This window comes from Cervus canadensis, chromosome X (genome assembly GCF_019320065.1).
Source record: "Cervus canadensis isolate Bull #8, Minnesota chromosome X, ASM1932006v1, whole genome shotgun sequence".
NCBI lineage: Eukaryota > Metazoa > Chordata > Mammalia > Artiodactyla > Cervidae > Cervus > Cervus canadensis.
The window spans coordinates 157899-172106 of NC_057419.1; the positions used below are offsets into that span (position 1 = coordinate 157899).

The 14208-nt window shown below is 42.0% G+C and overlaps 1 protein-coding gene across 1 annotated transcript; it reads left to right on the forward strand.

Annotated features, from left to right (window-relative positions):
- Positions 1 to 367: 367 nt before the first annotated feature.
- On the forward strand, positions 368 to 14208 carry LOC122434674 (putative ankyrin repeat domain-containing protein 19). The gene is made up of 7 exons (XM_043458297.1): positions 368 to 423; positions 4655 to 4769; positions 4933 to 5106; positions 9559 to 9665; positions 11168 to 11305; positions 12575 to 12642; positions 14042 to 14208. Exons 1-7 carry the CDS (start codon positions 368 to 370, stop codon positions 14149 to 14151), a joined length of 768 nt encoding a protein of 255 aa, XP_043314232.1. The 3' UTR covers positions 14152 to 14208.

A 14208-nucleotide genomic window follows, 5' to 3' on the forward strand; every position in this document is an offset into this window, starting at 1 on the left:
TTTCTGCCCCTACCCCATCACCCTGTTCAAAGCCAAGCCTAAGTAGTACTCCTAGTGATGTGACCCTGAGACCTAGACTTGAAACGAGACAGCTCCTTGTGGAGAAAGGGCAAGTGTATTCACTGCATTCTCACAGCCTGAGGACAAGGGTTTCCGACTGGATGCCAGAAATGGAGGCAAGCTCCAGGAACACTGAGACAAGTAGGCGGGATGGAATGGTTTCTGTCGGCTGGCACAGAATTTAATGGGATTCAAGGTGCATTAAGACCACATTGCAGGACGAACGAGCAATGATTCTCGCTTCCACAGACACTCAAACACAATCTAGTTTTCTTGGAGGGAGTTTAGGCAAGATATGAAAATCTAGATGATCGTGAAAGCTGAGAGAGAACACAATGAATGCCCGAGCAGTGTGGCTGTGTGGCAAGGTTTGGAGGAGATGCACTCTGCCTGCTGTATGACCCATCAGAGTTGACATAGAGGTGAGGGTGGCAGGTGGGTGTGGAGGCCTCTTGAGGCCATTCCTAATGCCTCATTTCTCCCAGCAAATCATCTGAATTGTTCCCCATCCTCAGCTACACATGTCACAATGGAGCTTTGTGATGTCAAAGCTCACCCAGGGCCACCATTGCCTGGGGAAGAGACTTGCTGACCTCATAAAGCATGAGGGTGAGGCTCCATGGGGACAGGGATATATATGGGTGCTCAGGGGCTCTGAGCAGACCACTGTGAGTCCTCCAAATGACTGAGGTGAGTGGGAAGCCTCAAGGCTCCGGAAAAGTTATGGAACACCCACCTCCTGTTACCCAGGAGAAGATGAAGACCTCCTATCAACTGAGGTTAAGAATGAAATGTCAAGGTGAACAGAACCCAGCCAAACTCCTCTTGCCCATCGACCCCACCCCATAAGACATACTCCCCTGACCTTGCCTGGCACATAACCCTTCTCTGTCCACACCCCTTCTCCTGAAGCCATCCTTACCACCTGTCTTCCCACTCTACCCTTAACCAGTGCCATTCTTGCTCCCTGTCTTGTTTTCTCCAGGAGGCCAGGGTAACCGAGAGGTTGAATAATCCCATTCCAGCAAAGCTGCTCAAGAAAACTTCTGTGAAAACTCCCACCACAAAAACTTAAGAAAGTTAAATGCTCAAAGCTCTGTAGCCAGATTTCCAAGTCGAATGGACAGCTGAATCAGAAGGAACCAGAGGAGGTCCCAGAGACCTTTGAGACCCCAGCCATTCCAGCTATTCAGAATGAAACAGACGAGGTCCCAGAGATCATGGAGACCTCTGTATTTCCACCTAATCAAAATGAACCAGAGGAGGTCTCAGAGACAATGGAGACCCGTGCCATTCCAGCTTGATCAGTGGACAGCCAGTGAATTCCTGACATGGCTACACACCTCAGAAATGCTTGGGGGTCTGGCCGCTGAATTCTGGCCAAAAGTACAAATGCTGAATATTATAGCCACTACATACACCAATAACAAAAATAAAATAAAATCAAGCTGCTGTGAAATTATACTTTTCTCTGAGTTCTGTGATATTGGCAGGCAGAGAGCGCAGGGAAGGGATAAGTGTGTGATGAGGGAGGGAGATGTCATCCATGGAGTTGGAGATGGGACAAGAAGGTCCACCTTGCCAGAAAGTAGGGGGAAGAACTGGTTCCAGACTGAGCTTCAAAGAGACACTTCCCATGGGAGAAGAGGAAGAGGACTTGGAGTTTCTCTGTGCGAGTGCAGAGATGGACACTTAGCTGGGAAACAGTAATCTGTGTGCAGGGCAGTGCCATTTGTTCAAAAGGCATACAAAGGAGCTGCCCCATCAAAAGAATGGAATATTGACATTTGCAGCAACATGAAATGTACAATATTGAGTAAAATACCTCAGACAGAGATTGATGAATACTGTATGATGTTACTTATAGAATGTAAACATACCGCAAAGTAGAGAATACGATAATAATGGAGGTGCACAAATATAGAGAAGCATCTACTGGTTACAAGCGGGGAGGGGAAGAGGGTGGGGCAATACAGACTTTTGGGTTGGGAGGGACACAGTGATCGATAGAGGAAGATGAGCTCAGGGATTCATTGTAAAACATGGGGAATAAAGCCAGGACTTTGTCATACCTATACATGGAAAGCAAGCTTTAACAATTGTATAATCAGAAAGAAAAGGAAAGAAAGAGGGGGGAGGAAGGAGGGAAGAAAGGAAGGAAAAGAAGGGCGATTTTGTTGATCTAAATGTCAATACTGATTAGGCCCTTTTTATCAAAGAATGTATCTTGTTTTATTTTATTTATTTTAATTGGTTGGTATTTACTTTACAATATTGTGGTGGTTTTTGCCATACATTGACATGAATCAGCCATGGGAGTACATGTATTCCCCATCCTGATTCTCCCACACACCTTCTTCCCATTCCAATCCCTCTGGGTCACCTCAGTGAATAAGTCGTGGGCACCCAGTCTTATGCATCGAACATGGACTGGCTATCCCTTTCACATATGATAGTATACATGTTTCAATGCTATTGTCTCAGATCATCCCACCCTCGCCGTCTCCCACAGAGTCCAAAAGACTTTCCTGAAAATCTGTGTCTCATTTGCTGTCTCCCATATAGGGTTTTCATCTCCATCTTCCTAAATTCAATATATATGCCTTAGTATAGTGTATTGGTGTTCTTCTTTCTGACTTACTTCACTCTGTATAATAGGCTCCAATTCAATCCAGGGATTGAACCTGGTCTCCCATGTTGCAGGTGATTTTTTTTTTTTTTTTATTTTACTGTTTGAGCCATCAGTAAACTCTTAAAATCTGCTTCATCTGACACTATGTTTTTCATATCTGTAAGATAAAATGGATTCTAATTTATAGGAAGCTGAATGTGTTCTTGAATAGGAAGACGTTTTCTTAGGATATATGGTCTTTCCATATTTAAACCAAATAAACATATCGTGGTTTTAAAGATTTTGCGTTACACATGCTGTCTTTAATTGTGATGAAATCGGAAGTTTTGTATAGTAGGCAAAGATTTGCCCTTTTAGATTATCAAAATTTGCTTGATGACGTTTTCTATTAGTAAAGATAAATTATGTGTAGATGGTAGAGAAATAACCTGGTAACTATTAAGAGAAAAGTAACTAGATTTTTATCTCACCAAAAAGTTTCAGATGGAGTATGGATCAAACATTTGAAATACACAGGGTGAGAAAAGTACCAGAAGAAAACTGAAATTCCTATTGGTACTTTTTTTGTGTGCTGACAATGACCTTTTTTTTCTTGTTCTACTGGTTACTAACCTTAATATCTTTTTAATTAGATGGTAATTGCTTTACAGTGTTGTCTTGGTTTCTGCTGTACAACATCATAAATCAGTTGTAAGTATACACATATCGCACCCCAGAGACTTTTCTGAGAATGATTTCAAAGGCAAACACTCTGGAGTTTCCTGGGTTTCCACACCAGAAAAAAAAAAACAAAAAACAAAAAAACACCAAATCTGAAAGTTGATTTAGCAACCCCCCAAATTTAAAAATCTCTGTAGAGCAAGCTGTCTGTAGGGAAGTCGGGTGAGCAGACAGGGTTTATCTTTCTGGCACTCATAGGAATGTGGCACAGATAAAAATAATTTGTCACTTTCAATTTATTTGTGAGGATTGGTATCCTACGGCAACTTTCAGCCTTTTCAGAAGTCAAGGGAATCTTGGGAATTTCCTGGCCGTCCAGTGGTTAAGACTCACTGCTCTGGGCCCGGGGTTCGATCTCTGGTGAGGGAACTAAAATCCTGCAAGCTACAAGGATATATTGTCCAACATGGGGAATATAGCTAATATTTTATAGTCACTTTAAATGCGGTGTAACCGTTCACAGTTGTGGATCACTGTGTTGTGACCTGTATTATATAATAACATATAACATACGTCATCTCTAAAGAATCTTAGACGAAAACCCCTCATGGTAATTAGACCAACATAAAAACGAGAAATGAACAAACAAAAATGCTATAATTTACAGTTGTAAAGCCTGTGATTTATAAATTATATTCCAATGTCAGAGACGCTAGAATGTGAGAAAATGAGCATATTAGAATCATCAGAGTACAATGTTGTCTCTAATCCTCAAAACATATCTGCAAAGGAGTTGTAATATCCTTTGACTTCATTTAGATGTTGTCCTTGTAAGACAGTAGCAATAGGAGTAACTTTGATATTCGAATCTAACAATTACCAGCTGTTATCTGTGCATGGATCTCATTTAAGCATCACAGTTATCTGTGCATGGATCTCATTTAAGCATCCCAGCTGTGTCCTGTGAGATAACTACTACTCTCTCTCCATTTTGTTGATGAGGAACTTGAGGCACAAAGAGATTGAGTGACAGCTCATAAGTGACAGAGTGAAAGTCAAAGTCAAACCCAAGTTGAGCTGAATCTCGAGGTCTTGCGCATTCTATTCAAGTAGATTGTTCTTTCCTTACTGTGTAAGAGGAGCTAAAGCTAATAAATGCTGCTCTTTCTCCAGAAGAAAACAAAATATTTGCTTTAGAGGGATAGGAGTACCATGCTGTTGAGTGTTTTCAATCACACCAAGAGTTGTTTGTTCTGAAACAGTTACACTACGTTTCCCTAAGAACTTGTCTTGCTTTCGTAGGACTGCGCTCCACTTGGCCTGTGCCAATGGCCATCTCGCGGTGGTGGCCCTCCTCCTGGAGAGAAGATGCCAGCTTAACCTCCGTGACAGTGAGAACAGGACCGCGCTGATGAAGGTACGGGGCCGCGAGCCGTGTCCACATGAGATGGGTGTGATTTAACCACTGAGACTAACAATGAACTGATCTCGTTGAAATAGAGGGAACTGGTGAACTTGTGGGCTATTTCCTTTGAATTCCCAGAACTCACACTCTTTGTTTCTTGGCACAACGCTGACAGGCCGTAGAATGCCAAGAGGAGAAGTGCGCGACTCTCCTGCTGGAGCACGGCGCCGACCCAAACCTCACAGACGCCAATGGCAACACCGCGCTCCACCACGCTGTCTTTTGCCAGAATATATCACTCGCAGCAAAGCTGCCTTCCTATGACGCCAATATAGAAGCCAGGAACGAGGTATAGCTCAACTAACTTTATTGACAAAATATTGGCAAAGCATTTTTCTAAACTGTAGTGTGTTATTGATAACAGTATGTAAATAGATAGACTGAGTAGTGTCCAGCAGGCCCTGTTACCATGGAAACAACTCCAAAGCCAAGTCAGGGGTTGGGTGGAACATGTCAGAGCGAGCCCACAGAAAGGGCAACGCTGTCTCTCTCAGCCACCTTCTACCCCAGAAGGAAGATTTTCCCACTAGAAAGTGCTCAGGAATGGGTGGTAGGCTCAAGTCCTACAAAGAATGAAGGCCTGGGGAGAGTGAAGTGACGTGGTGGGTGGCTGCTTCCAGGGGCTCAGGGAATGGGCACAGCTGCTGGGGGAGGGATGGGGGTAGGAGGAAGGAGAACCAGTGCCCAGCAGGGGGAGCTGGGGGGTGCACGTGGGCCAGGGAGGCAGCAGGCCTGGAGCCCTGAGCCCTCCAGGACCCCTGTTCTGAGATCCGGTGAAGTGGGTCAGGTCATGTTTGATACCAGCAAGGGCGTTTACTTGTGCTGGTGACCACTTGGTTCACCAGGTACACACCTCGGGTCTCCCACACCCAGCCCTGGGGGGCTGCTCGGCGGGGCTGCAGCTGAGTGTGGGGAGCTGGTGATGGTGAAGCTCGGGGCTGCAGCTGAGTGTGGGGAGCTGGTGATGGTGAAGCTCGGGGCTGCAGCTGAGTGTGGGGAGCTGGTGGTGGTGAAGCTGCCCCTTCTGCTCTTTCTCCTGTGGCTGCAGCCCCGCCAGGAGCTGCAGAGAGAGCTCCCCCCTCTCACAGCTGGGCGCAGTTTCCCTTGTTTGGAAGCTCCAGCCTTCCCTGAGTGAAAATATTTTGAAAGCACTTGATTGTCTAAGATGTCACTTTAAATCACGATATTGCTCAAGAAGCATTAGAGAGCAAAGCGTTCTTTTTTGTGTTTATGGCAGATATTTGTGATAACACAGCAATTGTTAAAGGTAAAACGTTTTCCAAGTATTTTTCCCTTACTGAAAAAAAAAATTTTTTTCTAATTAGTCTGAAATAACACAGTAATGCAAAATTTGCCTTGGAGAAGTAGACTTTGTCTTAAAACTCAAACAAGCATTTGACAACATAATAGAAATGTTGCTGTTGTTAACACATTCCAATTTTATGAAGAAATGATTTATATAAAAATGATTTCTCTCTCATTGCCCAAGGCTTCAGAGGCTAAAAGGAAAGGAAAACGAGCGAGCAGCTGAAAAACGCAGATCAGGCTGGAATTTTGGCAGTTGGGGAAATGCCAAGAAGAGGGTTTTGTTGTTTTTTTTTTTTAATGTGTATTTGGCTGTGCTAGGTCTTAGTTTCAGCATGCAGGGTCTAGTTCCCTGACCGGGGATGGAACCCAGACCCCCTACACTGTGAGCGCTGAGACCCAGCCACTGGACCACCACAGAAGTCCTGAGGTTTTGGTTTTGTTGTTTTCCCCCTTCAGTTTATATATTTTGCTAAGGTGCCTTTCAGTTTCAGGTATAATAGTTGTTATTTTGAGAAAGAGATTGAATGAGTTGGAGACTTGCCTAGGTATCAATTTTGGAAGACTCTGCAGAAATCAGATCAGCAGTGAAAAGGTGGTGATTCAGTTGGAAAGAAGAGAGAAGAACAAATATTGAACAGAAATATTATCCTATTCTGGCAGAAACAGCCAGTTAGATAAGAGTCTAGACTCTGCTGTCAATCTAGAAGGTCTTGATGGAAAGGAAGGGGTTTATAAACAATGAGACCAGGTTGCCTTTTGTGTTTATTAGTCCCTGTTCTACCGTTATTTACCCAGGAAACTTTAATTCTGTTTTGATGACTCTTGCCTCTTACACTTTTCTTTTCTCTTCAAATCCTCAAGTAAGAGAAGGGATTGGCCATGTGGGTTAGAGATGAGACTGGAATGTTTGCTGGGCTAATTCTCAGCTAGATTGTGCTGGTGAAAACCACAATCCGTTGAGAAAGTTGATAAAAAAATTTACAAACCTAGGCTGTTCCCTGAAGATTTTGATGGAATAAATCGAGGAAGGCCTGTACGTGTGTATTTAGAAATATTTCCTTGAGATTCTGATAGGATCCTTGGTGAAGAACTATGGAGTGATTAAGTATAATTTCTAGTGCACCTATCTCAAAAGTAAGTAATCTATAGAAGAGTTGGAGTTTGATCAATGCTAGCTACTTCCATCAGCTCCCTCCTTTGCAGCAATATTAGCCTGACTTTTTCCTCTGCCTCTGTGATTGAGAAGTTAAAAGGAACATTTTTGGCAACATCTATTAGCTTGAGTGATATAACTCCTTTTTCTTCCAACCACTAATTATTCAGTGACATTCCAAGAGTCTTTAGAGATTTGCTCATGGCCAAGTCACTTCATCTGTAGAGTCTGACCCTTTAAGAATTTTACACCTTCTGTTACCAACCAGGTCATTAGGTCAACAATGTTTGTTACCAACAGGGTTTTCCTGACTGCGGTAACAGTAATTCATGAGCCTTCTTTTGGTGTCAGCAGGACAGACTCTTGCAGTGTGTCTGTTAGATTTGCTGAGCCCTGGCATAAGCGAGAGGACAGCTTTAAACATCAAAACCTATGAAGTTAGTCCAGATGGGGATTGTTTGAATCATTTAGTTTCAGCAGTCTTAGGAACTCACTAACCATTTGGTTAATAATCTGGGAGAATTCTAGAAAGAGATTGTAGTTTTAACAAGCAGTGGAAACATTCTTCAAGTGGGAATTTTGAGTCTTGTTTTTTAAATTTATTTTAATAAAATTATGAGTCAATAGCAATTTTTATTACATATTGAGACCCACTTTTCTTGTGAAACACATGATACTCAAGAAAGGAAAGCTTTCACATACAAATATTTGCTTTATACCCACCTGTTTGGAAACAGCAAAACGTAAAAGCACAAATGGGCTACAGACCAAATGTGGTCCTTGGTTATGTTTAGCTTACCTACCTCCACAAACTGGGTCAACATTTAAAATTTAGCAAACTCATGCTGATGTCTGCATTTCAGGCTTCTCAGAGACCCAAATCTGGTCCCCCTTGAGCCCATTCTACTGTTTGGTCTGCATGTGGAGGCCTCCCCTTCTGTATGGGGCGTGTGTTTGCGGGTTTGCCAGCCTCACCTGGCTTTTTCACTTAGGTCACCAGGTTTCCCCCTCCATAAGCATTTGAGTTTCCAATTCTTGATTTATAGTTTATTTTGATAACTATTTCAAAGTTTTGAAGACAGTCTAATTAATCTGTAATTGATTCCATATTTTCAAAGAATCTCTTAAGGATGGGATTGAATTTTTCAAATTAGAATTTTTAAGTTGGTTGTGGCGGTTTCACACTGAATGAGTCTGTCAGACACACAGGATTATGAGAGAGAGCGTGGGGAGAGTTCACGGAAGAGCAACTCCCCGAGAAAATGCTGAGTGCATATTTATTGGTAACTTACCTTGTAATCCTTCACTAAGAGCTGTAAAGCAAGACAGAGACCAGAACTCTGGGATTAAGGAAGCTTCTTCCTGGAGGTCTGGAGGTCATCACATGAGAGCCGTCAAGAAAGGTCTTTGAAGATAAGCGGTGTTGTTCTGCATCAAACCGCATCTAGCTAATGCTGACCTGTCAGTTTAACTTAAGGGCGGGGGAAGGAACAAGCAAAGGAGAATGAGTAAGATTAAATTTCAAGAGACTTTGCTGAGAAAGCCGAGAAACATGGTGCCCACAGTTGGTTTTTGTGGAAGAAAAGAAAACAACCTTTCTCTTTGCATGTTCATGTAGAGGATAACATTCCCATTGGAATGTCTGTAAACCTCATGAGGTTACTCTTGGTCATCCTTGGATAGGTTATGCATGCTACAGATAAGATGATGTATTCCTGCCTCAGCATTGTTCCTAAAATATGCAGCTACGAAATCAAGTAGCTAATTGATTCTCTCTGGAGGAGTGTTGAGACTAGTAATAGAGCAAGTAAATACTGCAATATTCCTGATAGATACTATGACAGAAGCAAAGATCCTTGGAACCAGTAAATGTTGACAGTGGGTTTTAGAGAATGACTCTGTGGTTCATCTTTGGAAGAGGGAGAGGAGGAGCATTTTATTCTTTCCCTTTTCAAAAGACGTATTTGGCTGCACTGGGTCTAGTTGTGGCAGGTGGGATCTTGCGTTTCGGCACTTGGACTCTAGTTCCCTGACCAGGGATGGAACCTGGACCCCCTGCTTGGGAGCTCAAATCTTAGCCCCTGGGCCCCCAGGGAAGGCCAGGAGGAGAGGAGCATCTTGAAGAGATAGAAGGTGCGCCGGGGGAAGAGGAGGAGGGGCTCCCGTTTATTTGCTTTCTGAATTATATGTTTAAGTTCAGAGAATCTATTGCATGATTTTCAGTTCAGTTTAGAAATAGGTTAACTGGGTACATTCGAAATGGTTTTTCCTGTTTTATAGGATGACCTCACACCACTATTATTGGCCATAAGTGAAAGGAAACAGCAAATGGTGGAATTTTTAGTAAAGAAAGAAGCAAATGTACACGCGGTTGATAAGATGAAAAGGTACAGTTGTTCTTTTTCTTTTTAAAAACCTTAGTGCTGTTCTTGGGTGCTAACATCAAGATAAAGATTAAATTAATAAGGTGTCATTTGTGATCAACACTTCATCAGTTAGGTAGAAAACCAATTATTCTGACTGGGAGTCGTGAAAAACTATATAGCAGAGATATATAGCAGGATTCATATTCCTTTATAATATTGAGTGATGTCATATGCAACCTGTTCTTTTTTCTGGTTGATCTTGTAGGAGCTGAGGGATTTCATACTAGTTTCATTAGCTTTATACAATATGGATTCTGCTTTTTAGTTTACCTTATGACAGTATCGAATTTCTTAATTCTTTTATAATGATTGTTTAACCTCTACTTCGTGTATATTTTTCCTTAAAAGATGCATACTAAACATAAAGGACTTGATTTTGTCTTTTGGGTGACTCTTTGCTTTCAATTACTTTCTTTGAAAAATACTGATGTTATTAGATTGCAGAAGAGTCCTTCACAGTTTAGTGACTAAACAACAAGAAAAAGTGGTTAGTAATCACTGTCACCAGATACTGTGGGCTCATCAGTTTTTATCCCTTTTTATTTCTAGTACATTTTGATGTTTTCATTTTAAGTGAAGGTAGAAGGAAGAATGATAGGTTTAATTGGATAAACAGTTGCTTCAACAAAGATAAGTCAGAGGTGGATGATACAGATGAAAATGATGGGCTTTAGATTCAGACTGGGTTCAGCTCCTAGCTTTCCTCCCTATTAGGGTTATGACCTTGGGCACATTACTTATCATCAGCAAATAAGTTTCCTGATACAAAAGGGCAAATAGTAATGCGCCCTTCAAAGGTGGCTGTGCGTATACATAGTATTTCATTTAGTGAAGAGCACATGCTTGTCCACATCATTAAGTGCCACGGTGACTATTTTTATTTCCATTATTGTTAATATTTTTGTTTTAAGCCAGCAAATAGCCTTTGCTTAACCCACCCTCTAGCTGACTTTGAAGCATAATATATCAGACTAAGGAGGAAATGGGGGATTCGTTCCTTAAATACTCACCTGCCTCAGATAAATGACCTTAGCACAGTTTCTTGTCCATCAAGGACTTTGATATTATTTTTGAAAAGCATTTATTTATTTGACTGCGTGGGGTCTTAGTCGTGGAAACTCTCAGTTGCAGCATGTGGGATGAAGTTCCCTGTCCAGGGATGGAACCTGGGCCCCCTGCCTTGGGAGCCTGGAGTCACAGCCCCTGGTCCACCAGGGAAGTCCCCATCAGGGACTTCTGAAATACTAAGTGCTGCTATGTGCCATCCCAGTGGGACAGGAGGCTGCTTTTCCGTCGCTTCGTTTTAGCCTTGGAGGTCATTTACAAGGATGTACACTTGAGCGTGTAAATGGTCAGTTCTTCACGGGAGGGCAAGATGTTACCTTGGTAAAGGACATCAAACGAGCTGTTTCTGTCAGTTCACTCAGCTTCCTGAGGGTGACGTCGTCTCTCTGTTGTTGTAGAACCGCCCTCATCCTTGCTGTCAGTTACGAGTCTATGGGTGTCGTCAGCCTTCTCCTGCAGCGAGGTGCTGACGTCTCTTCTCAAGATGTCTTTGGACGGACTGCAGAAGAATATGCTGCTCTGAGTGGTTTTAATACGTAAGTGTCCACATTAAAACGCCCGTGATCACTAAACTGCCGCCAAAAAGAATTTTAACTGTCACTTGTTACATGACCAGTGAGAGTTTTCTGTTCGGTGCAGGCAGCTTCTATCCTGTGGGGGCACCTTTCCTTAGGTCATAGGTTCCCTGTCATCCTTCCCAGAGTAGTGGGTGTCAGCTTGCCTGAGATTCCATAGTTACATGGAGGGTTGGCCCCCTCATGGGGTCTGTTTCCTGCAATAATGAAAATCTTCCAAAGGATTTATCTGCCTCAACCGTAAATGTTTTCTGAGTCTGTCTCACAAGGAACCCATTCACCAGAACTCCTTAAATCTCAAGTAAGTTAGTTCAGAGAGGAATTCAGAGAGGTAAGCCCTGCCTGGGACTTGCCAGTATCCATTGTAAGAGTAGGGTTATGTCTTCCACGTGCATCAGAGATGAACATGGAGATTAAGCATCATTGTCAGAAAGATCTGCTGGTTGAGAGTTTGAGCAGGTAGAGAAGGGAGAGTCTTGAAGGAAGGCCTAGTCCAGGCCAGGTCTTGATTGTGATTAGTTTTCTGTGCTTGGTGTGATTAGCTGCAATAATGGGGGATAATTATGTTACCTAATGTAGTGAGTTCATATTTTATAAATAAATGTAGGTACAAATTATATAAGAGCTGAGATTCCCTAAATTACAAACCACAGAGAACACTAATCACCATAATTAATAACAGTTTCCTGAAACCCTTGAATGCTAAACATATAAGAAAACACACATTGGTTTTACTTGGAATTCCAAAGTAGTTCCAACAATAACGTTCAAGAGCAAATTATTCCATTCTTTGACTGTTTCTGCAAGCATTTGGGGGATATATTATCTCATTACCTCCTCTTAATCCCCTTGTGAAATAAGGCAGTACGATCCCAGTTGTGTAGAGGATGACTTTGAACTCAAGAGAAGCAATTCTCTCGGAACAAAGAGCAGTTGGTTACAGAGCTAGGATTTGCGAGTTGGAAAGAGTTTTCATATGCCAAGCTAAATCTAGTTAATCTGCTGAGCTCTATTGCCCTCAGTTCATGACTACTTCATCTTCCTTTTCTTTCTCCTTTAAATACATGGTAAATAAAACTTGGTAGAACTTAGAAACTTGAAATGTATGGGACAATTGTAGTTTTGATATTATCGCTGACATTGTCTGAAATAATCTAAGAATTTAACATAGTTGGTAGTTTTTTTTCCTATTAGTGTTAAAATATTATTTATCACATTTGTAACACATAGCATTTGCCAACTGATCTCTGAATATAAAGAAAAGAGGCCGAAAACTCCTCCCGAAAAGAGCAACCCAGGTACGTCATCTGATAATAATGAACTACTCTTGGTGATTCTACCATAGATAAAGTAGGAGTGAGGAAATTTCAATAATCAAAGAACTATGATAAAATTAGTGTAAATTGCATGTGTTTTTAAATGAATTTCTTAATAGTCTAGTCTTCAGAATTGTTAAAGAAGTTAATTGTAGGTAATTTAACATCAGAGACAGTATTGTCTGAAAAGCATTCCATGTATTTAATTACAGCCCCTAAAATCCTGTATTAGATTTTTATGTACATTACAAAAAATGTTTGAGTTCGTATGATATATATTTCATCTGTAATCCTATTATAGCAAATTGACTTCTTATAAAAGTGGAGCTTTAATTTTTACAAATAGTTTGCATTTAGTGAATGAGTAGTTATTACTTACTGTGTAGTGATTGGTCTCATTAAAAAAGTTACCATCGTTTAAACTGGGAACCTCAACAGTCCCTTCCTGGTAGGATAAGAAGTGATAAACAAGAAGAGCTGCAGTGCTGAACCAGTGTGCAGCATACCAGGAGGAGATTACTTTCGGAAGATACCTTCCAATAGTACAGCTCAGAAAAGCGATGCCTAGTTGAGAAGCACCGGTTATTTTGCCTATTGTATGAACAAGGTCTCTATTACCAATTTTATTCCTCACAGATCCAAAAAGAGTGAGATAGGTTGACTTCATTAGAACCAGATGTTTTCTTCTGTGTGTTGGATACTTGTCATGATAGTATAGTTTTGTAAGAACACCATGTTCTGTTGCCATTATTTAAAAGATGATCATAATAGATCTTCAAATAGACCAACTTGGGACTCTGCAGATTCTAATAAAAGGACCAACACACTTCACATGAGCAAAAACACCACCATGTCCCCTCGATGTGGCATCTAGCACATTGTACAAGCTGTCTGAGAACACCTTGAAACCTAGTTCACCTCTGTCTAATCAAAGGGGGCTTCCCAGGGGGCTCAGCAGTAAGGAACCCGCCTGCCAATGCCAGAGGTACGGGTTCCAGCCCTGGATCGCGAAGAGCTCCTGGAGAAGGAAATGGCAACCCACTCCAGTATTCTTGCCTGGGGAGTCCCATGGACAGAAGAGCCTGGTGAGCTACAGTCCATCGGGTCACAGAGAGGCAGACACGACTCAGTGACTAAACAGCAAAAACATCCACCAAAGAACTTCTGTAGGTTGGTTTTACACGTTAGAGGAGATACAGAGATGACACAGAGTCTTGGTCTTCAGTATGCTCAGAATAGAATAGAGTTGTCCCTGGTTAATTTCTATAGTTTTTGAAACAGACTTTTCAAAGAAGACATTCTTGTTTATTTGTTCATTTGTTCACCAAAGAGATAACTTTCAAGTGTCTTTTGCGTCCTAAGCCTTGTTCTGATGTCACAGGGTGCAGACATGTAAACGTCACTGCCCCTGCCCTCCAGGCTCGAGGTTGCAGCGCTCCCCTCCCCGTGGAGTCACTGCACGTGAGTCATCCCTCCAGCATCAGATCATGACGACACGCGTGAAACGTTGTCCAACAGCACCAGAGTCCATAGCTTCCTCTCTCCTTC